We start from the raw sequence: 27,561 nt of genomic DNA, 5'->3' as shown, positions 1-27,561 counted from the left end.
AACACTAGAAAATTTTAGAAAAATTACATGTTTGTTTAGCCACGCTGTAAAGCTTTATAAACCGTTTTGCTTTGCGAAAACAAAGTATAAGCCCCAAATAATTAAAAACTATCTTCAGAAAACTTTCCTCCGCGCCAGTTGTAGCTTTTAAAGGCGAGCGCCTTTTTCAATCCAACGTTTCCAGCACTTTCTTATCAGCTCCGTTAAACGAGCGGATAAAAGGAAAACTACATTACCCACAACCCCTTGCCCTCACGGAAACTTTGAGAATGCAGCTAGGGTTTCCACAACTTTGTGGTTTCCCTCGCTTGCGAAGATAACAATTATTTCCGACGCAACCCAGAAGTGGAGCTTCAGAGCTCCCCAGAGGCGGGATGGCGGCTCGGACCGTGCTGCTCTTTCTCCTGGGAGCGGCGGGAATGGGTCCAGTCCCCTCCCAAGGCTCACGGGGGGACCGAGAGCCCGTCTACCGTGATTGCGTGGCTAACTGCGAGAGGCGCAACTGCTCTGAGGCCGGGCTGCGGCACTTCCGCTCCCGCCAGCCACTCTACATGAGCCTCACAGGTACGGAACAGCCCCGCGGAGATTCACCTACGCCAAGGCAGGGCCACGCCCACACCGGGGATCAAGCGCGGGTTTCTTACGGAATGCCTATTTTGCGTAGCCCCGCCCATCTGTAAGGGTTCCGCCCAGTGCTTCTCAGACAGGTTGTTCCTTTGGTGGTATTGCCAGTTTGATCTTGTCGAGACTGTTTGGATGCTTTCCCGCTGTCACTTCTTCCTTGGGTCGCCGTAGTAATGTTGGAGAAGAGAGTATCTGACTGTCTATGGGCCATGTTCTCACACTGACAGGAACAGTCTCTAGAAGCAGCCAGTATTCATGGGATTCAGTGAGGCAGGAATCAGGCTATCATATTTAATCTAGTGTTTGTTGTAGGAATCCACCTTACCTAGTTACTTTATAAGTCAGTGGATCTCGCACACTGTGTGCACACCACTATGTATCCTGGTGTCACATCTATTCAATTAGATCTTCAAACTGTGATAATATGTGCAGAGGAGAACTCTTGCAGATCTCTCTCTTATTTCCTTGCCTGGAAGAATAAATAAGGATCTAATGAAATTTCAAAGAAATGGAAGTTGATATATTTTTAGGTGGTTGAATAATTCATAACTTTCAAGTTGATTAACCTTCAAATAAGAAAACTATGTTAAATTCACAATGGTTGGTAAAAATATGATTGACCAATTTGTGTGGGATGCTAACAATGGCAACACCTGACTAGCTTTTCAGGGTTGTGAAGATAAACTGAATTGGGCTTATGTAGACCACAACACAACATGTTTTTCTCACCATGTACATGTATACATCTGAACTAGACTTGTTTCTCTATGTCATAGAATATATGTGGCTATATGCAATTTTGTTGGTCATATTTATGTAGTGTATATTGGAAGTGGTGACCCTTTGAGAGCTGTAAAATTTCATTTTAATGTATGCTGATTAGTGTACATTTAAAATGACAATAAAGTTATTCTATAACAAATTATGGACAACCCTTAAAAATATTGATGTAGCAGTCCATTTGTTAGAATGGAGTACGGAGTAATTAAATGCTTCAAAATTAAGAATAGTATGTGTTGTCACTATATTCTTTTGCCATATTTATTTAATATATGCAGAATATATTGTGAGTAATGTTTGATAAGAACATATATAATCTGAATTAAAATTACTAGAAGAATTAGTCAGCTCAGGTACATTGATGTCAATACCATTTTGATGGCTGGAAATAAGCTTTAAGGAATCTCTTCTTGAAGAAGAAAATGCAAAAATTGGTCTGCAATTTGGTATTAAAGAGACTAAAAGTTTGTCAGTACCATCCCAATGCAAATAGGAAGAGAAGAAGCTGAGGTACTGTAATAACATACTTTATCTTCCTAGGCTTGAAGCTTAGCAGGTATTGTAATCATGTAACAAAGAAATATCTACGTGGAAGAAGGTCTATGACATATCTAGGCAAAATATTGAAATGTGGGACATCACACCAACCACAAACATATGTGGTTTTCAAAGCCATGGTTATCCCAGTTGAAACATGTCTACAGTTGGATTATTAAACAAGTCAAACAATTTAAAAAATGATGTTTTTGAATTGTGGTGCTTGAGAATATTGTTGTTAATATGCTGTACCATAGATGAAGTAAAATCAAACTATTCCTTGGAGATTCTAATAATGAAGCTAAAGTTTAACTATTTTGGATATATAATGAAAAAAATAAGAATTAATAAAAATGATGCTTGGCAAAATCAATTAAAAAAAGAGGCTGCTATCATTTAGCTGCCTCATCTGTTGGTGAAAGAAAGCATAAGTAGAGCTTATAAGAACTCAAAGTAGTATTACTGACAACAATTTTATCAAAATGTGTCAGAAGGAGCAGAACAACTGCCAAACAGGAAATACAGGTAATCTTCAATTTATGACCACATTTGGCACCAGAATTTCCATTGCTAAGCACTGCAGTTGTTAAAATTAGTGCACCTGATTTTAAAACCTTTTTTGCCATGGTTATTAAACAAATCACTTGCAATTGTTAAGTGAATCACATGATCATTAAGTAAATCTAACTTCCCCCATAGATTTGCTTTTTGAAAGCTGGCTGGAAAGGTCACAAATGATGATCAGATGACTCCAGGATGCTGTGTAAATACTTGCTAGTTGAAAGGGGCTGAAATTTTGATCACGTAACTGGGGATGCTGCAATGGTCATAAGTGCCAGGACCAGTCATAAGTCACTTTTCCCAATGCTATTGCAACTTTGAATGGTCTTTAAACAAACAGTTGTAAGTTGAAGACTACTAGTACTAGAGTGGGAGACTTCCATTGAATAACATAGCTGTAGACTAAACTGGGGTGTCCGAAAAATATCCCCAAAGAATACAATTGCAAACTACGGTACTTCTATGTTGCTGATAAAATGTTTCCCTGTGTATTTAATTTCTCTATTCCTGGGAGTCAGATTCACCCTGAAGATCTTACTTTTCATTCTGTAGCTGAGTGTGATACATGAGCATAGAGAGTATATTTAGTTTATGGTGCAATGTGTTGAGCCAAACCAGCTATTTGGGGAATATAATAAGCCATTGTTTAAGTACACTTTGGGTTAGTATTATAATCCTGCTTTAATGTTTTTAAAGCTTATCTGAGTAGACATGCTTCCCAGCTTTTTTCTGATTGAATTTATTTCTCCCAGATTTCTTTATGGATTATACTACTGTAGTAAAATATCTCATTGTAAAATCCTGTCTATGCAGTTTAGCCCTTCATCAGCCATTAAGTTCATTTGAGGTTATAGTGTTACGTGAAAGAAATCACAGTTCTTTAATCAGTTCTTTGTGCGTAGTAGAAAAGGTTTACATACAACTGGATCCTGTAAATATGTACTCAGCAATTTCAGTTCTAAAAAAACAAACCATTGTCCCAAGTAAATGTATTGTAATATTTAGAATGCTGTACTGGAACTGGGAAGATCAAGTTCCAAATCCTGATTTATTATGAAACAGAATAATTTTCAGCTTTAATCTACTTCTCAGGGCTGCTGTGACATAGTAATAATAAACTCTGTTACAGTCATGGACCAGTTCAAAATTAAAAACAAATTCTGAGGCGGTAAATAAAAGTAATTGTAAAACTTAATAATGATAAGGCTGAGATGGTTGAAGGATGGCTATTTTATTTAAAGCAAAACAAAACCTAGCTATGTTTGGAGAAATCAACCCACATTCATCAGAGAATCACAACAGTAATTAAGATGGATCTGTGTGACTTGGAAATCTAACTAGGCCAGGGGTAGGCAACCTCGGCTCTTTTATGACTCATGGACTTCAACTCCCAGAATTCCTGAGTCAGCTATGCTGTCCATGAGTCATAAAAGAGCCGAGGTTGCCTACCCCTGGCCTACTGCATTCCTTCTTGGAAGAAAATGATTTTGAAATAGTGGTGCATATCCTGGTAATTGGTAATTGCCAACTTTACTCCTATAACTGGTTGTATACATGGAGCTGCCTTTGTGCCAAGCCGAAAAACTTCAATCTGTATAAACAGTGAATTGATCTGTGGAAGATCTCAAAGAGACTTCAACATAGCAGAGCTGAAAACAAGTATGTCTCAGGATGAAATATAAAGTGATGTGTAGACCTTTTAAAGATCTACTTAAGGGATCCCATCTTTCTTTATAATGCATACACACAAGACACAGTGATAATCTGAGGAAGCTCATCTACACTTGCTATAAGTCTGTTTTGTAGCTGCCACAGTTTTTAGAAGACTTTTTTTTTCTTTTGGGAAAGAGTGAGGTTTTGAACTACCACACCAAAAATGAATAACTTGAATATAAGTATAAATGCCCCTTCATGGATTACTGCCTTGTCGTGGCGAAGGGGCTTGCGTAATTCAATGAAGCTATGAGCTATGCCGTGCAGGGCCACCCAAGACGGACAGGTCATAGCCGAGAGTTCTGACAAAACGTGATCCACTGGAGAAGGAAATGGCAACCCACTCCAGTATCTTTGCCATGAAAACCCTATGGACAGTACCAAAAGGCAAAACGATATGACGCTGGAAGATGAGCCCCTCAGGTCGGAAGGCGTCCAATATGCTACTGGGGAAGAGCAGAGGGCTAGTACTAGTAGCGCCAGAAAGAATGAAGCGACTGGGCCAAAGCCGAAAGGACGCTCAGCTGTGGATATGTCTGGTAGTGAAAGGAAAGTCCGATGCTGTAAAGATTTTTTCTCCATAGGAACCTGGAATGTAAGATCCATGAATCAAGGAAAGCTGGACGTGGTCAAACAAGAGATGACAAGACTGAACATTGACATCTTAGGTATCAGCGAACTAAAATGGACAGGAATGGGTGAATTTAATTCAGATGACCATCAGGTATACTACTGCGGGCAAGAAACCCTCAGAAGAAATGGAGTAGCCTTCATAGTCAATAAAAGAGTAGGAAAAGCAATACTGGGATACAATCCTCAAAATGACAGAATGATCTCAGTTCGAATCCAAGGCAAACCATTCAATATCACAGTAGTCCAAGTCTATGCCCCAACCACCGGTGCTGAAGAGGATGAAATTGACCGGTTCTATGAAGCCCTACAGCACCTTATAGAACTAACACCAAAAAATGATGTCCTTATCATCATGGGGGATTGGAATGCTAAAGTAGGAAGCCAAAAGATAACCGGAATAACAGGCAAGTTTGGCCTTGGAGTACAAAATGAAGCAGGGCACAGGCTGATAGAATTTTGTCAAGAGAATACGATGGTCATAGCAAATACCCTTTTCCAACAACCCAAGAGACGGCTCTACACATGGACATCACCAGACGGTCAACACAGAAATCAGATTGACTATGTACTCTGCAGCCAAAGATGGAGAAGCTCTATACAGTCAATAAAAACAAGACCAGGAGCTGACTGTGGCTCAGACCATGAGCTTCTTGTTGCAAAGTTTAAGCTTAAACTGAAGAAAGTAGGGAAAAGCACTAGGCCAGTCAGGTATGAATTAAATCATATCCCTGTTGAATATACAGTAGAGGTGACAAATAGATTTAAGGAATTAGATCTGATAGACAGGGTGCCTGAAGAACTATGGACAGAGGTTCGCAACATTGTACAAGAGGTAGCAACCAAAACCATCCCAAAGAAAAAGAAATGCAAGAAAGCAAAATGGCTGTCTGAGGAAGCTTTGCAAATAGCTGAGGAAAGGAGGGAAGCAAAAGGCAAGGGAGAAAAAGAAAGATACGTCCAATTGAATGCAGAATTCCAGAGAATAGCTAGAAGAGATAAGAATGACTTCTTAAATGAACAGTGCAAAGAAATAGAAGAAAACAATAGAATAGGGAGGAGCAGAGATCTTTTCAAGAAAATTGGAGAGATGAAGGGAACGTTCAATGCAAAAATGGGCATGATAAAGGACCAAAATGGCAGGGACCTAACAGAGGCAGAAGAGATTAAGAAGAGATGGCAAAATTACACAGAAGAACTATACAAGAATGAGCTTAACGTCCCTGATAATCACAATGAGGTGGTCACTGACCTCGAGCCAGACATCCTAGAATGTGAAGTGAAGTGGGCCTTAGAAAAGCTGAGCAACAACAAAGCTAGTGGAGGTGACAGTATTCCAGCTGAGCTATTCAAAATCTTAAAAGACGATGCAGTAAAAGTGCTACACTCAATTTGCCAGCAAATTTGGAAAACTCAACAGTGGCCACAGGATTGGAAAAGATCAGTTTACATTCCAATTCCAAAGAAAGGCAGTGCCAAAGAATGTTCAAACTATCGCACCATTGCACTCATTTCTCATGCTAGTAAAGTTATGCTTAAAATCCTACAAGCTAGACTCCAGCAGTATGTGGATCGAGAACTACCAGAAGTACAGGCAGGATTTCGAAGAGGCAGAGGAACTAGAGATCAAATTGCCAACATACGCTGGATCATGGAAAAAGCTAGAAAGTTCCAGAAAAACATCTACTTCTGCTTCATTGACTATGCTAAAGCCTTTGATTGTGTGGATCATAACAAACTGTGGCAAGTTCTTAAAGAGATGGGAGTACCAGAACATCTTATTTGTCTCTTGAGAAACCTATATGCGGGCCAAGAAGCAACAGTGAGAACTGGACACGGAACCACTGATTGGTTCAAAATTGGGAAAGGAGTCCGGCAAGGCTGTATACTGTCGCCTTGCCTATTTAACTTATATGCAGAGCACATCATGAGAAAGGCAGGGCTAGATGAATCAAAAGTTGGAATTAAGATTGCTGGAAGAAATATCAACAACCTAAGATATGCAGATGATACCACTCTAATGGCAGAAAGTGAAGAGGAACTGAAGAGTCTCTTGTTGCGAGTGAAGAAGGAGAGTGCAAAAGTTGGGTTGAAACTAAACATTAAGAAAACTAAGATCATGGCATCCGGCCCTCTTAATTCCTGGCAAATAGATGGGGAAGAAATGGAGGTAGTGACAGATTTTATTTTCCTGGGCTCCAAGATCACTGCAGATGGGAACTGTAGTCAAGAAATTAAAAGACGCTTGCTCCTAGGGAGGAAAGCCATGGCAAATCTAGACAGCACACTAAAAAGCAGAGACATCACCCTGTCAACAAAAGTGCGTATAGTCAAGGCTATGGTCTTCCCAGTTGCAATGTATGGCAGTGAAAGTTGGACCATAAGAAAGGCTGAGCGCCAAAGAATTGAGGCCTTTGAACTCTGGTGCTGGAGAAGACTCCTGCGAGTCCCTTGGACTGCAAGGCGATCAAACCGGTCAGTCCTAGAGGAGATCAACCCTGACTGCTCTTTAGAAGGCCAGATCCTGAAGCTAAAACTCAAATACTTTGGCCACCTAATGAGGAGGAAGGACTCACTGGAGAAGAGCCTAATGCTGGGAAAGATTTTTTTTTTATTGAAAAGTTTTAACATACAGTTTATCTTTAACAATCCCCCCCTCCCCCTCCCCTCTCCCTCCCTCCCTCCCCCTCCCCCCCTCCCCCCCCCCGACTTCCCAGAGCTAAATACAAGGTATAGAAAAGAAAAACAATCATAAACAAACATATGCTAACAACCATAAACTCTAAAATCCATCACTCTCTAGCTTATACAGGATAATACAAATCTTAATAATATTAAATATATATAGAAAAGGAAAAAGAAAGGAAAAAAAGGAAATAAAGAAAGAGAAAGCGAAGGAAGACTTATTCAAATGCTACATGAAACTTCTTAACCCTGTATTTGTTCTGGATGTACTCAACCCATTTTCTCCATTCCATAATATAACGTTCTTGCGAGTGATCCTTCAAATAAGCCGAGATCTTTGCCATCTCTGCCAGGTCGGAAACCTTTAAAGTCCATTCTTCTATAGTCGGCAGTTCCTCTTTCTTCCAATACTGACCTATTAAAAGTCTTGCTGCCGTGATTAAATTCAACATCAACTTAGTGTCCACAACCGTAGCATCTGTAATTATTCCCAGCAAGAAGAGTTGCGGACAGAACTTTATCCTTTGCTTGAAAATCTTCTGCATATTCCACCAAATTTTTATCCAAAAGGCCTTAACCTTTTTACAAGTCCACCATACATGAAAATATGTTGCATCTTCATCACCACACCTCCAACATTTTGGTTGATAATTCGGATACATACTTGCAAGCTTTTTAGGATCTAAATGCCATCTATAAAACATTTTATAAAAGTTCTCTCTTAGATTTTGAGCTTGTGTAAATTTTACATTCCTCACCCAAATCTTTTCCCACGTGTCTATTGTAATCACTTCTTGAATATTTTGGGCCCATTTTATCATACAATCCTTAACAAGCTCTGTTTCTGAATCAATCTCTATCAATGCAAGATATATCCGTTTAATATGTGCTGGACCCTGATTTCTGATTTGCTTTATCAGATTTTCATCAGTCATTGTAAAACCATTTTTCTAATCTTCTTTCCACCTGGCCCGTAGCTGAGTATATTGAAACCAATTCTGAACAATCTTCTCATCTCGCAAGACACTATATGGTTTCAAACACCAGATATTTCTTTCCAAGTTTAGAATCTCCTTGTACGTAGTCACATCATGTTTGAAACCAGCATGTATATTTTCTATTGCGTGTTTTGGAATTGCCCACAATGGTATCTTGCAGTCTAGTTTATGTCTGTACTTCTTCCAAACTCTCAGCAATGCCTGTCTTAAAATATGCACTCTAAACACATTATCTACCTTCTTATCATACAACAAATATGCATGCCAACCAAACAACAAGTCGTGGCCCTCAAGATTTAATAATCTCTCTTGTGTCAAATTGATCCAATCACTTATACCTACTAACGCAGCAGCTTCATAATATAATTTAAAATTAGGCATTTTAAGACCACCTCTTTCACGAATATCCTGCATAATCTTAAGTTTGACTCGTGGTCTTTTCCCTGCCCAAACAAATTTATTGATACCTCTCTGCCATTCCTCCAAATTAGAATCTTTCTTAAGAATCGGTATCATTTGAAATAAAAACAAGAATTTAGGCAGGACGTTCATTTTCACTGCTGCAATTCTTCCCAGTAAAGACAATTGCAATTTTTCCCAACTCTCCATTTCTTTTTGAATTTTTCCCCATAATTTTTCATAATTATTTTTATATAATTTTGTATTAGAGGGCGACAAAAGCACCCCCAAATATTTGACCCTTTTGACAATCTCAAATCCAGTTAACCCTTCTAGAAGGGCCTTTTGCGATGCTGTCATGTTTTTGGCCAAAATTTTAGTTTTTTGTACATTAACTTTAAATCCGGAAACCTTCCCATATTGCATTATTATCTCCATCAGGTCCACAACAGAGCTCTCAGGCTGGGTCACTGTAACAACCAGATCATCTGCAAACGCTCTCAATCTATAATCCTGATCTCTAATCCATATACCCTTAATTCTTTCCGAATTTCGTATTTTTACCAATAATATCTCCAATGTTAACACAAATAACAAAGGCGATAGCGGGCACCCTTGCCTTGTACCCTTCTCAATACTACAAGCTTCAGTCAAGCTGTTGTTAACTATTATTCGGGCAGTTTGTTTTTGATATAATGCCCTAATTGGTTGCAAAAATTTATCCCCAAAATTCATTTTATCTAAAACTTTCATCAAAAATTGCCAATTCAATTGATCAAAAGCTTTTTCAGCATCTAAAAAAATTAGCGCCGCAGGGATCTGGTTGTTCCTTTCCAAAAATTCCAACACATCAACTATATGCCTCACGTTATTTTTCATTTGCCTACCACTAATAAACCCAGTTTGATCCCCATGAATCACCCGTTGCAGAACCCTCATCAATCTATTAGCCAACACCTTAGCAAATATCTTATACTCTGTATTTAATAGTGATATCGGTCTATAGTTTTTTACTTGAATAGCATCTTGGTCTTCCTTCGGAATCAAAGAGATAAAAGCAGTTCTCCAAGATGGAGGCACCTTTCCCCCTCTCTGGATTGTCTGGAACAATTCCTTTAACGGTTTAACCATCTCTAATTGTAAATTTTTGTAGTAGGCCGCAGTCAGACCATCTGTACCTGGCGCTTTGTCAACCTTCAACTCCTTAATTGCTGTAAATATTTCTTCTTCTGTAATCAATTGATTAATCTCCTCTTTTTGTACTTGCGTGAGAACCGGGATGCTAGCATTCTCCAAATACTCATCAATATCTTTTTCATTAATCTTCTCCTTAGCATATAATTTAGAATAAAAATCCACAAAGGCTTCCTTAATAAAGTCCTGTTGAAACACTACCTTCCCCTTATGTTCAATTTTGTCTATGTTAGAAGCCCTCTGCTTTTTCCTTAGTCTATAAGCTAGCCATCTACCTGGCTTATTAGCATTGCAGAAAGTATTATGCCTGGCAAACCTCAAGTTGGTTGCCACTTGATCAGCCATTAATTTATCAAATTGCCCTCTTAATAGCTTGATAGCCTCCTTAGTCTTCACATCCACTGGATTCAAAGTCAAGGCCTTCTCTTTTTCCTTAATTTCATTCTCCAATTCTTTCCTTCTAGCTTCCAAAGTACGTCTGCATTTATTATTCATATATATCAGCACCCCTCTCATATATGCCTTGCTAGCATCCCAAACCATGTCCATAGACGTATCCTTATTCATATTAATTTCAAAAAAATCCTTCATCCGTTGTTTACATTCTTCCACATTTTTCTGGTTTCTAAACAAGTTCTCATTTACGCGCCACGAGCGCCTATCTCTATTGTCCTTATTGATCTCTAACCATACTGGACTATGGTCAGAAATAGCTCTTGCACAGATCTTTACCTTCTTAATCCTAGAAAAAAAGTCATTAGTCAGCAAAATGAAGTCAATCCTAGAAAAAGATTGATGTCTATCAGAAAAAAAGGTATAATCCTTTTCATGCGGGTGTGTGTCACGCCAAATGTCTCGCAATTCCAAATCATCCTTCATTTCAAAAAAAGACTTAGGCAGTCTGGCATGGCACGGAATACGCTTAAAAAAACCAGCTTTATCCATCTGTACGTCCAAAACGCCATTCCAATCCCCCATAAAAATAAACGATTTGTAATCCAACTGAGTAAGCTTTGTATGAAGTGAGCTAAAAAAATCAGCCTGTTATTCTTGTTGATTAGGAGCATACAGTCCAACTAAAAGCGTTTTTTTACCTTCTAACAACAAATCTATCATTACGTATCTTCCATGCTTATCTGCTTCAATTAAGTCCGCTGTTATAGCATTTTTAACATAAACAACCACTCCGTTTTTCTTATTCATTGCAGAGGCAACAAATTGCGTACCCAATCTTGAATTCAGTAAAAACTTTTGGTCCATAGCCCTAATATGCGTTTCTTGCAAACATATAACATCAGTCTTAAATTGTTTTAAATATTGAAAGACTTTCTTCCTCTTCTGAGGCGAATTTAGTCCATTAACATTCCAAGTTAAGAATTTAGTCGCCATTCTTGTCCCCCCGAAGCTTTTGGAGCACCTCTCCAATGGCCCTATCTTCTTTGGGCCGCGCTCCTCCCACTGCCTCGCTGTAAGTACGCTTTGAAAGTTCCATAAACTTCTGGTGGTCTTGTTCTTTTATTTGTTTTGCTCTTTTTAAAGCAGCACGCGTCACCCTTAGCTCTCCAGCATCAGCCAACAAAGTTGTAGTTTGATCCCTTCCAGCACCATCCTCCTCTGTCAGACCATCTTCAGCCTCCTGAGGTTTTTCTTCACCAGGTCCCTTTGCCGCTTCCAAAAGTGATAGTGGGGTTGCTTTTAAGACATTATTATAGAAATCACGCGCCTGTGCCACAGTAGCCAGACGGTATCTTTTACCTTCATACATCGCCACCAGCCCAGCTGGAATCTCCCATCTGAACCTTATATCACGTTGCTTAAGTTCCTGCACGAGAAATGCAAAGTCCTTTCTTCTCCTTAAAATCTTTGGAGGAATTTCCTTTAAGACCAAAACTTCTTGGTCAGCAACCACCACTTTAGTATCGTAGGCAGCTTGGATAACTTCATCTCTGATTTCTCTCTTTGTAAAGTAAACCACGACATCTCTAGGTAACTTCCTCTGTCTGGCAATCCATGAGTTAACACAAAAAGCTTTATCCATACATCCCTTTATTTCAGATGCTGGCTGACCCAATACTGCTTCCAGGGCTTCAGAAATCAGCTGCTTTAAATCTTCTTTAATATTTTCTTTTAAGCCTCTGATTCTAACAGCATACTGCATCTGATGAAACTGAACAAGACTTAACTCTCTGTCCATTTTGTCTCTTAAGTCTTCATTCTCCAATACCTTTACTTCTAGTACAGCATTTTTTTGAGTCAAATCTTCCACCTTTTCTTCCAAACTTTGCACACATTCAGCCACACTTTCCACTGTAGACAAAATGTCTACCCTCATCGCACTAAATTTCTCTTCCATCCTCTCTTCTATTCTCTCCTCCATTTTTGCCAGTTTATCACCCAATGTTACTAAAATTACTTGGGCATGTTTTTCAAGGGCATCTTCTAAATCCTTCGATGTCAATGCAGCAGGAGGAAGCAAGGCTTGCAACGGTGTCTGTTGCACCGGAGAAGTTCCAGCACTCCGAAGGGTTTTTGAGGGAGGTTTAGCCGCCATCTTTTACTTTCACTTGTGACGCAGTTTCACTTTAAGTTTAAAAAGTCCATTAAGCTCGAGAGTAAAAATAAAGATCCTCTTCTCCTTTTCCTCTTGTACCGCTCTGCCTGCTCCTTTTATTCCAGGGTCTTTCCTTCTGGCAGGGGTGGTCGTAAACGCCTGGCTCTGCTCCAAGAAATCCGGAGCAGAGACGCTGACCAGCTGGGAGCAACCCAGGCTACGGGGGAGTTCGATCCTTCAGCCGCCCAAGTTTTGAACTCAGGCGGCCCCGGAGAACTCGACCCCTACCTGGGGCCTCACCCCCTCCTCTTCTCCCGAGGAGGGGGCTTCAAATTCACCCGAACAGCTGATCGGTGCTGTTTCAGGTGAAATCTACACAGCTGAGCCGCGGGCAGCCCGAAAAGGCTGTCTCCGGCGCTCTGCCGCCACCAGAAGTCCCTAATGCTGGGAAAGATTGAGGGCAATAGAAGAAGGGGACGACAGAGAATGAGGTGGCTGGATGGAGTCACTGAAGCAGTAGGCGTGAGCTTAACTGGACTCCAGAAGATGGTAGAGGACAGGAAGGCCTGGAGGAACATTGTCCATAGGGTCGCGATGGGTCGGACACGACTTCGCAACTAACAACAACAACAAGTATAAATGAGGTAGAGCATACTTCCCTCAGTGTGACTGCGGTCCTGCGTCAAACTGTAGATCACACGGTGACCAGCTGTAAATTGAGGGCATATACTGGTGCAGGATCTGATTATTTTTTCACATAAATAATGCTATATTTCAATGATTTGATGGTCTAGACCAGGGGTAGGCAACCTCGGCTCTTTTATGACTCATGGACTTCAACTCCCAGAATTCCTGAGTCAGCTGACTCAGGAATTCTGGGAGTTGAAGTCCATGAGTCATAAAAGAGCCGAGGTTGCCTACCCCAGCAGTAGGCCTATCAGAGAAAGTGGCTAAATATTGCCTGAAGTTAAAGAGAGGCTCAGATGCCCAAATATTCCCCAGCTGTATTGGCTCCTTTTGGGAAAATGCACCCCTATTCAGGACAAGGAGAACTACTAGTTCTCAAATTGTGATCTTCACAATGAACATCTTCATCTGGTCTAGATTCATTTTTAATGTATTGTTCCTCATCTAGTTTATTATTGATTTCAGGCAAACATTTGAGATCCCCCATCAATACCTGATGTTAAAGAGAAATAGACCAGGATATAATCAACATACTAATGGCACCCTGCTTAAAATCCCTGGACAATGTTTGCCAGACATGGACCACAAAAATCCATGTCTGGCAAACATTGTCCAGGGATTTTGAGCAGGGTGCTATTAGTATGTTGATTATATCCTGGTCTATTTCTCTTTAACATCAGGTATTGATGGGGGATCTCAAATGTTTGCCTGAAACATTTGAGATCCCCCATCAATACCTGATGTTAAAGAGAAATAGACCAGGATATAATCAACATACTAATGGCACCCTGCTCAAAATCCCTGGACAATGTTTGCCAGACATGGACCACAAAAATCTGCTTAACTCTTTGCAATCATTTTGTGGTGAACTGGATCTTGGCATCCAGATTTGGTTGTTTTTATTTCCCAGTGCTATTGTGCGCACACCAAAAAGCATTAGAGTACAGAGAGTACAAAATATAAGTATTTTCCACAAAAAATTACTTACCCCCTTTTCTTTATTCTCCACTACCATCCAAGCAAGGGGAATTTTTAAAGAGAGTCCTAGATATCAGCACTCAAAATGACAGGGAGTTATTGGAAACAAATAGATCTTTAAGTTGGTTAGCTAAAAACGACTATTTTTCAGTTTGAAAAATACCTGTCAATGAGTTTGACCCAGTTTTCTAGAGCCAGATTTGAGTTGTTGGATTCCATGGCCCAAGAGGGGCACTTCCACCACCTGCCATAACATGAAAGGACATGTATATGTGGTACCCCAGCCATTGAAGATATTGCTCATGTTTTGTTTGATTGTCAACTCTATGCCCCTCTTAGGCTTAGATACTTAACATCCCTACCTGAAGGAAGAGTCTACTGGGATCTGAGTCGCAGATTGCCCTATTTCCTCCTGGGTTCTAATGAACTGAGCTTCTAAAGCTTATAGCTAAGGCAGTTGACTGAAGAAAACAGTTATTTCAAACAGATTGGGGTATCCTGTAAAGGTGATGTATTTACCTGAATATTGATTCTTTGTATTTAACACATAGATATTTTATTCCCTTACTTTCCTATTTTATCTTGACTTATATCCTATATTTGATTTGATTTGATTTGATTAAATTTATATGCCGCCCTTCTCCCTAAGGATTCAGGGCGGCTCACAACCATAAAAATTAAAAAACATAAAGTAAAAAATTTAAAAAAGAATTAAACAATAGATGCAATAAATACAAGACAATTTAACCCAGTAAAAAGCCTAATTAAAAACGTAGTCAGTCCAGGACCGCTTGTTGGAACAACCAGGTCTTCAGGTCATAGCGGAAGGACCGAAGGTCGGGGGCCATCTGCAGCTCTGGGGGTAGTTCGTTCCAGAGGGTTGGCATGCCCACAGAGAAGGCTCTCCCCCTGGGGGTCGCCAGCTGGCATTGCCTGGCCGACAGCACCCTGAGGAGGCCGACTCTGTGGGAGCGAACCGGGCGATGGGAGGTTGACAATGGCAGCAGGTGGTCTCGCAAGTACCCCGGGCCTAAGCCATGTAGGGCTTTAAAGGTTATTACCAGCACCTTGAATCGCACTCGGAGGGTAACCGGAAGCCAATGCAGCTCGCGCAGGAGTGGTGTAACATGGGAGTACCGAGATACTCCCATAAGCACCCGTGCGGCCGCATTTTGCACCAGTTGAAGCCTCCGGGTGCTCTTCAAGGGCAGCCCCATGTAAAGAGCATTGCAGTAATCCAGGCGAGAAGTGACAAGGGTGTGGGTAACCGTGCATAGGGCATCTTGGTCCAAAAAGGGGCGCAACTGGTGCACTAGGCGAACCTGTGCGAAGGCCCCCCTGGTCAAATATTATATATTTGTTTTATATTTTTGGTTGTAAAATTAATCAATTAATAAAATATTGCCTTTTCTCAAATATTAGATATCCCAATATCAGACTCAATTTCTGAATAAGCATTCATTTCTAAGAAATCCATACTGGATATCATGATGATCATGATCCTAAAATGGTGTTTGGATTTTAGTTTCTATTGTCAAAAATGTAAGACCATTTTGGAAATGCGTGGTGGAATCTTAAAAACAAAAGCAAGAAACATGGAGACATGTTGTTTTCAGCCACAGAAACCTGGGAAGAGCAATATAAAATCAGAACGAGACAAGTCACCATACGTTAAAAATGATTGTTTTTAATGAACTAAAATATGCTATGCAAATCTGAATATCTTAATTTCTGTCACATTACTTTGGAATAAATTGCAGTAATACATTGTTATAAAGTATTACCAAAATATATCACATATCCTAATTTTACTAGGTTTACACTCTTTTATATTCTAGGGTGGACTTGCAGAGATGATTGCAAATATGAATGTATGTGGCTGACTGTGGGACGTTATCTCCAGGAGGGATCCAAAGTGCCTCAGTTTCATGGAAAGGTAAGTCTTGTTTATGAAGCCAGATTAGCTCACCTGTACAGGTTGACTCGACTCTTTGCTCATTTAACTCAGTATTATCTGAGTATTATCTGGACTGGCAGCAGGCCTTTTTTCAGTAGAGCCTTTACTAGATCCAGGCCTTGACTCTGAGGCTTTTAGCAAGCAAAATCAGTATATGCCAGACAGCAGGGAAATATTTCCTTCTGATACACTAGTAAGAGAAACTAGAGCAAGCAAAAAGGTGAGACTCTGCCAATTTTTTTCTGTAGTCTGTATCAGCCCTTTACATATTTCTGGTCTTTAAGCACCAGAAGAAAGGATAAATTGGTGAAGTAATTGCAACTAAAAGGGACGTGGTGGCTCAGTGGGTTAGGACGCTGAGCTTGTCGATCAGAAGGTCGGCAGTGTGGCGGGTCGAATCCCGAGTGCCGCGTAACAGAGTGAGCGCCTGTTACTCGTCCCAGCTTCTGCCAACCTAGCAGTTTGAAAGCACGTAAAAATTTATTTATTTTGTTTTTATTTATTTATTATTTATTGTATAAAATGCAAGTAGAAAAATAGGGACCACTACGGTGGGAAGGTAACAGCGTTCCGTGCACCTTTGGCGTCTAGTCATGCCGGCCACATGACCACGGAGACGTCCTCGGACAAGCGCTGGCTCTTCGGCTTTGAAACGGAGATGAGCACTGGCCCCTAGAGTTGGAAATGACTAGCACGCATGTGCGGGGGAACCTTTACCTTTACCTTTAATTGCAACTATTTCTTGGCAATCACAATGTGCACAGAATACACGTCAGCCTAAAGAGCAATTTTCAGATCATTGGGGTTGTTATGTGCTCCTGGGCACTTTCCTTTGCAACCAGAGGCAATAAGTGGGGAGAAGATATCAAAGCTTGGTTCTCTCCAAAGTTCATCATCTCAAATCAACATCTTTATACATTCCCGACTCCGACCGCCCATCCCTCCTCGTTCCCCATTGGCTGAGGTACTATGAGGTTACATTCTCTCCACCTGTCTTCTACATGTTTCCTGCTACCTTCCCCAAACATACTAAATCATACATTGCATGTGCATTTAAATGAGCAGACAATATATGCAAGATGTGTCAGATAATATTCAATAGTCTATTGAGCATGCTCTTTTAACTTGTTTTCCGAGCTCTTAATTATTTTATGGATTCTTAGAACAATAGGTTCTTTCTTGTTATTCAGTTAGCTTTAGAATTACTATTATTCAGTTCCTTTTTAGTTTTGTCTTTCCTGTTTTTCTGTTTGTTTTGTTTTACCTTTAAGCTATTTCTTCTTGCAGCTACTTCCTCTTACAGTTATTTCCTCTTACAATTAATTCGTCTTACAATTTTAAATTTTGAAGATCTTTCATTTACTCTTATCAGGTTAACAAGAATGAGATTTTTTTTCTCTCTTCCCAAACCGCTGCCTGAAACTGCATTTCAAGGGAAGTTTCTGTTATTTACCCAATTGTTTGCTCTAGATTGGGAATGTAATAGGTGAACAAGAGATAAACACAGCTCACTTCTCTTGAAGTCAGCACCCATACCTAAGTATTTACTTATTTCAGAAATTAGCTATGCAATTTCAAATGAAGTAGTCTTTGGTCAAAAGAAAAAAAGCAGATGATGTCAGTTATTTCTGGGGCATTTGGAAAAAAAACCCTGAACTGCAGTTTCTCTTCTCCACCTACTTTAGGATTTGGTTTAAGCAGTCATAGGAAAATGTGCAGATAATCTCATTTCCATTTGATAACATTCTTTATCATCTTCTCCTTTTTCCTCTCCCTGCCTCCCCCATAGTGGCCCTTTTCTCGTTTCCTGTTTTTTCAGGAGCCTGCTTCTGCCTTTGCTTCATTCCTTAATGGGCTTGCCAATTTGGTGATGCTGAACAGATATAAAGCCACTGTTCCCCGTTCTTCTCCTATGTACCATACCTGCATCGCCTTTTCTTGGGTAAGTCATTTTTAACAAGAATCCCAGCTATCTTATCTTCTTTACCAGGTGAAAGAAAATTATTATACAAGAAATCTGGGCTCACATAACATCCTAAACCATCTTGTGACTTGTTTGAGTTAAAATTTGGCTGAGTCCAGCCATCATGATCTGTAAATATAGTTTAGCATTCTGAGCTAATGGTTGCACATGGCCATTGTTGAGTCTATAAGAGGATACTCCAAAAATTAAGGCATGAAACCAGAAAAAAATCCACATTTAATATGATTTGGCTCAATTTCAATGTAATTAAAATTAAATGTGCTATTTTCCAACACACTTTTTTCTTTTTATCACAAAAGGTTTGGGTAGAAATTTGGAAAACTTTTAGGGTTGCGCCTACTGAGAGACAGTGTGTACAGAGGTCAAGTTGTTGGAAAGGATGACCATAATACACTTGAACATAACAATATGCCATAACTGGAAAGATCCGGGTTCAAATCCATCCTGATGCATGGGGCAATTTTTTGCCATTCGCACAATCCCATTCCAAGCTTTCTCACAATTTTTTTTGGGTGGGAATAAAACAAAGAAGAACCCCGTGGAAGCTCTTTTACTTCCTGGAGAAAAGGTGGGATATTGATCTCACAGATTATGGTGGTCGTGCTTGTGGAGTAGCATGATGCATGCAATTTGCAAAAGGAGGCTTCTTACAGTTTTCAGACAAGCTAAAAGAAAGGAAATTATTTTCAGAAATGCCATCTGAAGGAAATAAGAAAGAGGATGTCTACTATGAGGGACAAAATCAAGGCATTTTATCCATAGTTTAAAATGATAATATTTTAGACAATATTCATGCTAGACCAATCAGAGTGATGAGTGAAAGAAAGCATATGGGATTTTTTTTTAGGTTTATCACATAGAGTAAACAATCCTCAGCCTTTTTTCCCTAAATACTGTTCCAAGTTCTTCAGAGGTTTGAGACATCATAGTCCCAGCGATCTAAGAGATCTCAGGACAAGAGTGGACATTCTTTGGCCTTTAGAGACTCCCTTTGTGCCCCATTTCAAATTAGTTATATCTATTTTCATTCAGTATATTTGACACACAGTTTTATTTTCATTTAATTGTGTATGAGAAGCTGAGATTCAGAGAGCATGAACAAGCTAAATAGGAAAAAAAAATGGACAAGAAGACATTCAGTTTTTTAAACTTCTTTCCAAACATTAGTGGGTGGGCAAGGAAGAAATAGAGTTTTGAGGATCAGGTTTCCTTCCGAGTTGTCTTCATTTTTTCCCATCAATTCAGGTATCTCTTTACTCTCCTACCATCCGGTAGGAGATATAGGAATATAGCCAGCCGTACCAACAGGCTGAAAAATAGCTTTTATCCGTGGGCTGTTAGGCTTTTAAATGGGACATAATCTTATGCAGAATTGACTTGGGAGGCCGGTGTGTGGTGTAGTTGGTTCACATAGTGTGGTGGGATGGAGGGTTTGTTGTCACTGTGTGTTGGGGGGAGAGAGCACAGGGGGAGGCTCAGCTAATCTCAATGTACACATGTTGTACTTTGACAATAAAGGTTTATTATTATTATTGTTGATGTAATCCAGGAGTGTCCAACCTTGGCAACTTTAAGACTTGTGGACTTCAATGCTGGTGGGGGAATTCTGGGAGATGAAGTTCACAAGCCATGAAGTTGCCAAGGTTGGACACCACTGATACAATCAAATACCATTTGATAGTCACATAGGTACTTAAAAGAGCGGGCTATTTCATACATTTCCTCTGTGTCTCAACTGCGGGTTTGACTGAATCTTGTCGTAGAAGGTGGTACTCAACTGCGGGTTTGACTGAATCTTGTTGTAGAAGGTGGTACGCTCAGACTAATTCTTTCTTGCACTTTTCCTTCAGGTGTCTTTAAATGCCTGGTTCTGGTCCATGATTTTTCACACCCGAGAAACAAATCTAACTGAGGTGAGCTTTTTTTTATTGTGATATCATGGAGGTGTTTTTCAGATGGCATATACATTGGACAAGATCTGGCCCACATCTCTAATTCAGTTTCTCTCCTCATAGAAAATGGACTATTTCTGTGCATCAGCAGTCATCCTTTACTCTGTGTACTTGTGTTGTGTCAGGTAAGTTGCTACACAAGACCAAAGTTTACCTAATCTTTCAGTGGTTTTGTCATCATTTTCATTACAGTTATTTGATTAAAATCTCTCTGTCATTTTAAGATGTCTTATTACATGGAAAGTAATAATTTGATTAATTATTTATTTTTTATTTATTTTATTTTAATTCCATTTATATCCCGCCCTTCTCCGAAGACTCAGGGCGGCTTACAAGCTTAGCAGTAATTAGCAAAATTAATGCAAAAATTAATTTGATTAATTAGTAAAATTAATGTAAAAATTAGTTCAACTGGTGTAGGTCATATATTTTGTTATGTCCAATCCTGAATTTCCCTTCTGTTCTCTACAGCATCCTTCCAAAGTTGATGCCCTTTTGGTATGTTGGGAGCACGTCTCCCCATATTCTTAATCATATACTCCTAGCAGTCTCTGTCTGTGTTGACTAGAGTTCTTGGAAGAGGAAGTTCCAAAGTATTTGAAGGGGGTCAGTTTGGTAAAAGAAAAGAATTTAGAGAAGGAAAAATGTAATTTATCTGTTCAAGACAGCCTCTTAACAATACAGTATGCTATATACATGCTATCTGTAGGAAATAATGAGACATGATAATAAATATTTTTTAATGAAAGCCCATATATTTATATGCAATCAATAAGCAACCTCTAGTCATAATTTGTAAGGGACGTGGTAGCTCAGTGGGTTAGGATGCTGAGCTTATCAATGAGAAGGTCGGCAGTTTGGCGGGTCGAATCCCGAGTGCCGCATAGCAGAGTGAGCGCCTGTTACTCGTCCCAGCTTCTGCCAACGTAGCAGTTCGAAAGCACGTAAAAATGCAAGTAGAAAAATAGGGACCACTACGGTGGGAAGATAACAGCGTTCTGTGCGCCTTTGGCGTCTAGTCATGCCAGCCACATGACCATGGAGACGTCCTCAGACAAGCTCTGGCTGTTCGGCTTTGAAACGGAGATGAGCACCGGCCCCTAGAGTCGGAAACCACTAGCACGCATGTGCGGGGGAACCTTTACCTTGTTTTAGTCATAGTTTGTTTATTGCAGCTTGTTTCCTATTCCAGTCCAGACTGAGTGGCTTGTTTTCCTTCAGTCTAAGAACATTAATCAAGCCAGTATTTGAGGAGTAACTAACAAAATATAGAAATCCCTAACTGGATAGTTATCTTCTTAATAAATCTGCACCAAGCCTTGCTGGAGTAGACAGTGGCTTTCCTAAAAAACATAGGGTTACATCGATGACAATTTCTGATCTCCACAATAACTCCCTATGTCAATTTTCCAAAAGGCTTCCCTAAATAGCTACCCCCAAATCTCCAACTTTTAAGGATTAGTTAGGAAGAAAAATTGTCCCCCTTTCCTGAAGGAAAAAAGGGGGATGGTGGCATTTTGGGGATGGAAAGTTGTCAAAGGCTAGAATACAGTTTCTTACTTGAATTAATGTGGAATTTTCTTTTGTGGCTGTAAATAATCTGTATTTACTGAGAAAAAAATGTCTCTTTTTCTATCTTCAACTTCATGTGTGTTTTACTTGCAGAACTTTAGGGCTGAAACGTCCGGCTTTTGCCACTGCCTTTGGGGGTTTCCTGCTACTTTTCCTGGCCTGCCATGTTTCCTATTTGACCCTTGTGCACTTTGATTATGGTTACAATATGGCTGCCAATGTGGCAATTGGTGAGACCCAAGGAATCAGTATTTTTATTTTATCTGTAAAATAGCTTTAGCTAATTTCAGTGTTTCTTTTCTAAATGTTGAACATTCTTACTGCCTTATGAGACTTTTTTCCTCTCCTGTTTGTCTTTCCCCAAAGAATCCTGTTCTCTTTTTTTCCTGTTTCTTTTCTTTTTTTTTTTAAACTCCTCTCTGTCTCTTTCTGGTGTGGACAAATGGGATGCATACTTTGGATGTTCTCAGCATTTAGTGCTGAGGGAGGAGCAATGCAATCAGGGTTCTGCTAGTACTGGAAACTCCAGTATCTGAAGCAAAAAGCTGCTTCTTTCTGCTGTGATTAATGAGTAGTAAAAGTGATATTAGCGTGAAGTGTTGTTCTGTTCTTTGCAGGCCTTCTCAATCTCTTCTGGTGGCTGGGTTGGTGTATGCAGAACCAGCAACGCCTGCCCTATGTCTGGAAGTGTGTGGTAGTTGTCCTGCTTCTACAGGCTTTGGCTCTCCTGGAACTCCTGGATTTCCCACCCCTGTTTTGGGTCTTTGATGCCCATGCCATCTGGCATATCAGCACCATCCCTGTCAATATCCTTTTCTACAGGTCAGCCTATTTTGCATGCATCTTCCTTCATACTTTTTTTTCTGGGTGTGTTTCTGCTGGTGGACCTCTGAAAGTATGTTTGCAAAATATGAGAATGACCCAACGTTTGGGGATCAGGCGATTAAGGTAATGGTGGCTGACCAGCTTGACAGCACTCTAAACATAGTGAATTGTTTAGACTTTTTCAGACATTTTTCAAGTCCAATATGGAACAGAGACAATATTGGTCTCTCTTGGGTGACCTGTTTCTTGGCTGAATGGGGAGAATGTCCTGAACTTGTTTTTAATACCACCCATCTCAGCAGCCATTTAATGGTCTAGAGGGTTAGGTTTTATTCCTTGATATCTCCTTTCCACTCTGAGATAGTGGAAAGGAGATATCAGCCTGAGGGTGCAGTGGCCAGAGGGACATATACTCAGCTTTAGCCAGTATGCCAGTTGTGCATTACTGATTGGTTTGGGGAACACCTGAATATATATAGGATCACCTGCCTTAGCCACTATTTGCTCAATCTATTAGAACAGACATGTCAAACACAAGGCCCGGGGGCTGGATCCGGCCCGCAAGTGGTTTCATGTGGCCTGCGAAGCCATCCTGGAAACAGTGAGGGAACGGCCCCCACTGCCTTGGCCCTGGCCCAGAGACTCTCCTCCTGCCAGAGACCCTCAGATCTGTCCCACTCCTGCCCAGGCCCCCATAGGCACCCTTAATGCGAATGATGTAGAGCTGGCCACGCCCACCCAGTAGGCCATACGCACTCTAGCCTCACCCACCCAGTAGGCCACGCCCACCCTGGCCACACCCACCCGGCCCCTTGACGGCAACCGCAATGCTGATGCGGCCCTCAATGAAATTGAGTTTGACACCCCTGTATTAGAAGGTCTAGGGAGAAAGTACTCCTAATTCTACATGCTTTAGAGATTTAGGAGGCCGAAGCTAGAAGGGGCTGCCTTTGTGCAGTAGCACCAGAGTTTGGGAATGGCATCCCAGTGTGGATCAAGCTGGTTCCTTTCTTACTGACTTTTTGGAAAACATGAAAAAAAAAGAATTATTTCAAAGTGCCTTTTTAAAAAGTTTCTGTTTGTTTCTATCTTGTTTTCTTGCTGCTTTCTGCCTTTTTCTTCTTTTGTTTTTAAATTCTGGAGGTGAGTAATGTTTTTGTGGAGGGTTTTACATGATCATTGCGATTGATTTTGACCTGATTAGGAATTATTGCTTATGCAGGTAGTCCTCAACTTACAACCCATTTGTTTAATGATCGTTCAAAGTTATGACGGTTCTGAGAAAAGTCACTTATGACCAGTTCTCGCACTTACGACTGTTGCGGCAGCCTCACAGCCACGTAATCACAATTTGTGTATTTGACAACCTGCTTGTATTTACAATGGTTGCAGAATCCTGGGGTCATTTGATGGCTACTTGTGATCTTTCCAGGGTCTTCTAGAAGCAAAGTCAATGGCGAAGCCAAATTTGCTTAATGAACATGGTGATTTGCTTAGTGCAAAAACAGTCGTAACATCTGATATGACTCACTTAATAACCATATTGCTTAGCAGTGAAGGTTCTGATCCCAACTGTATTCGTAAAACAAGGACTACATGTATATACATACTGTCTAGACTGCTGAGAATAGCTTTGATTTCAGTGGCCTAAAAGTTTGAAATAGAGAGATCTCCACATTTAATTGGTTCAGTGAATTTATCTGACCGATTGCATTTAAGAACCTTTATAAGGTCTTATCTTGCAGCGATGAGGATGGCGAAGGCTAATTACTTCGCTGCCCTCATTGCGTCTGCAGATAATCGCCCGGCCGCCCTGTTTAGGTTGACTCGCTCCCTCCTTAATCAGGAGGTGAGGGAGGAGCCCTTGCAGGGGTGGGCCGAGGGGTTTAGTCACTATCTGACGGACAAAATCGCTCAGATCCGGGCCGGTTTGGACTCTAACTGGGCAGAGTCTTATGTGGAGGAATCGGACGGTCTTGAGCATGTTATCTGGACTGAGTTCGATCCTGTTTCCCCTGATGATGTGGACAGGATTATGGGGAGGCTGAGCTCCACCACCTGTTTATTGGACCTGTGTCCCTCCTGGCTGATTTATGCGGCTCAGGAGGAAACACGGAGCTGGTTCCAGGCAGTAATATCTGCCTCTTTGAGTGAGGGTGTCTTCCCCACCGCTTTGAAGGAGGCAGTGGTGAGGCCCCTTCTCAAGAAGCCTGCCTTGGACCCAGCGATTTTAAACAACTATCGTCTGGTCTCCAACCTTCGCTTTTTGGCGAAGGTTGTTGAGAGTGTGGTGGCGCATCAGCTTCCTCTGTTCCTTGAGGAAACTGATTATCTGGACCCGTACCAATTAGGTTTCAGGCCCGGGTACAGCATGGAGACGGCATTGGTCATGCTGGTGAATGATCTCTGGCGGGCTCAGGACAGGGGTTGTTCCTCTGTCCTAGTTCTATTAGATCTCTCAGCGGCTTTTGATACCATCGACCATGGTATCCTACTGTGGCGTCTCAGGGGGTTGGGAGTGGGAGGCACTGTTCTGCAGTGGTTCTCCTATCTCCTGGGCCGTTCGCAGTCGGTGTTGACGGGAGGGCAGAGGTCCGCCCCGAGGCCTCTCGTTTGTGGAGTTCCTCAGGGGTTGGTTCTCTCTCCCCTCCTGTTCAACATCTATATGAAGCCGCTGGGCAAGATCATTCATGGTTTCGGGGTGGGGTATCATCAGTACGCTGATGATACCCAACTTTTTTTCTCCACCCCGAACCAACCCAGTGATGCCCTCGCCGTGATGTCCCGTTGCCTGGAGGCGGTCCGGGTCTGGATGGGGAGAAACAGGCTTCGTCTCAATCCCGCCAAGACTGAGTGGCTGTGCATATCGGCATCTCGGACTAACCAGTCCATTCCACCTTTAATGATGGGGGGTGAGGTGTTACCCCCCGTCGATAGGGCTTGCAACTTGGGCGTCCTCTTGGATTCGCGGCTCAGTTTTGAAGACCATATAGGAGCCGTGACCAGGGAGGCCTTTGCCCAGGTTCACCTGGTGCGCCAGTTGCGGCCCTACCTGGACCGAGATGCCCTGCGCACAGTCACTCATTCGCTCGTGACCTGCCGATTGGACTACTGCAACACTCTCTACATGGGGCTGCCCTTGAGGACCACTCGGAGGCTTCAGCTGGTGCAGAATGCAGCCGCGCAGGTTGTGATGGGGGTTTCCCGATACTCCCATGTAACACCTCTGCTCCGCATTGGCTTCCAGTTGCCCTCCGGGTGAGATTCAAGGTGCTGGTGATGACCTATGAAGCCCTAAATGGCTTGGGTCCGGATATCTGAGGGAACACCTGCTGCCGGCATCAAGCTCCCTTCATCCTGTGCGCTCCCACGATTACTGGCGGATAACACCCAGGGGGAGGGCCTTCTCTGTGGGTGCGCCTGCCCTTTGGAACCAGCTGCCCGTAGAGCTTAGGACTGCCCCTGACCTTCGCTCATTCCGCCAGGACCTGAAGACTTGGCTCTTTGAGCTTTCTGGCCTGGACTGAGAGTATTAATTGGGGTTTTAAATTGGATTTTAATTGGGGTTTTATATTTATTCAAGGTTTAAATGTAATTATTTTAACTGTTCTTAATTTTTGTAATTGTTGTATTGTCATTTTAAAAAACCTTGTGAACCGCCCTGAGTCCTACGGGAGAAGGATGGTATATAAGTCTAATAAAGATAATAAAGATAAAGATCTATCACCAAGGAAGGATCATTATCAGAAAAGGCCACCTGAGATAAGAAATATCAGTAGTGGTAATTATCACTATTACATAGCCTAATTTAGGCCCTGCTTATTTTTTTACTCTCTCATGGCATGATTTTGAACAGTGATTGCAGCTCATGGCCTGGAAAACTATGTCCCTCTGTGTTCTGAACTTAAAATTAGCCTTAATCCATTACTGATCATTCATCCTAGTAACTTTCTTCTTTTCTCTTTACAGTTTCCTTGTCGATGACAGTCTTTATCTCCTGAAGGCCAACTCTAAGATTCTTAAAATAGACTAAAACCCGTGGCAGAGGGTAACTTGGAAAAAGCCATGGGCTGCCATCTATAAAAGACACCCCTTTTGCTTTGGTTTCTGGCATCTGAGGAGTTTGATGTCGTAAGCCCACTTTTCTCTGACTATTGGTGACAATTTCCTCTCTTCTGCGTCTGTTTTTACATCTCAAAAGCCTCCCTTTCAGAATTCTGTTGCCATAGTGTGATAACCTGATTGCCTTCTTTTTGCTCGAATGTATTGAGACGCGCCTCTTGTCTCCCTCAGACTATTTTGGGCCCTTTCATTTGCCTTCCCCAGTTCTTCCTACCTTTCTCTGAAGAGAGCTATATTTGTTTTGCTTGCTTTCTTTTTTCATTTTTTTTACGAAAGTGGTTCTGTGGGTTCGGGCTGGTCCAATAGACTGCATTGAAAGGACTTTCCAAGCTGCTTGGGAAACTGGTAACACAGCAAGTCTGGGAAACCCCAATCCATCTTTATGCTGCCGTTGACTTGAAATCCAAATTTTCATTCAAGTGGTCTTATAATGCTGCTTCATTGAGAAGCTCCCTGTTTTTTTCAGCAAGCCATTGGGAGTTTAGCACTATGCTCCCTACTTTCTTGTCAGTCATAAGAAAAGTAGAAAATGGATATTCTATATTGCAGTGACTTTTTTTTTAAATCATTCGTATGCGGTGCTGGGGTCAACTGTCTTCTGTCTCCAAGGCTTTGTGTGTGTGTGTGTGTGTGTGTGTGTGTGTGTGTATGTATGTGTGTGTGTATATATATATATATATATATACACACACATATACATACACACACACACACACACACACACACACCATCACAGTAATCCTTATTCTTTCTTGTCATGGACACGTTCAGTCACATCACTTCATTATGTATTATTAAGTTGCTCCAAAAAT

At 41.2% G+C, this 27,561-nt stretch overlaps 2 protein-coding genes across 5 annotated transcripts in view; both read left to right on the top strand.

Moving 5' to 3' along the window:
- Positions 1–27,561, top strand: part of MIEN1 (migration and invasion enhancer 1) — a 443,636-nt gene that overhangs the window by 85,692 nt on the left and 330,383 nt on the right. The gene's annotated exons all lie outside the window — the stretch shown is intronic.
- On the top strand, positions 270–27,328 carry PGAP3 (post-GPI attachment to proteins phospholipase 3). 3 transcript variants are annotated; one of them, XM_081343354.1, is made up of 8 exons: positions 270–564; positions 16,176–16,273; positions 18,084–18,236; positions 20,129–20,191; positions 20,294–20,355; positions 21,896–22,032; positions 22,420–22,624; positions 26,597–27,328. In XM_081343354.1, exons 1-8 carry the CDS (start codon positions 375–377, stop codon positions 26,658–26,660), a joined length of 972 nt encoding a protein of 323 aa, XP_081199480.1. In that variant the 5' UTR covers positions 270–374; the 3' UTR covers positions 26,661–27,328. The 3 variants fall into 3 exon arrangements, with proteins under 3 accessions (XP_081199480.1, XP_081199481.1, XP_081199482.1); XM_081343355.1 differs by lacking the exon at positions 18,084–18,236; XM_081343356.1 differs by lacking the exons at positions 22,420–22,624; positions 26,597–27,328 and adding an exon at positions 20,702–20,728 and having other exon boundaries at positions 21,896–22,017.

Source organism: Vipera berus, assembly GCF_964194415.1.
Source record: "Vipera berus genome assembly, chromosome: Z".
Classification (NCBI taxonomy): Eukaryota; Metazoa; Chordata; class Lepidosauria; order Squamata; family Viperidae; genus Vipera; species Vipera berus.
Note: the sequence above shows the minus strand (reverse complement) of the source record. Positions and strands in the feature narration are given on the sequence as shown.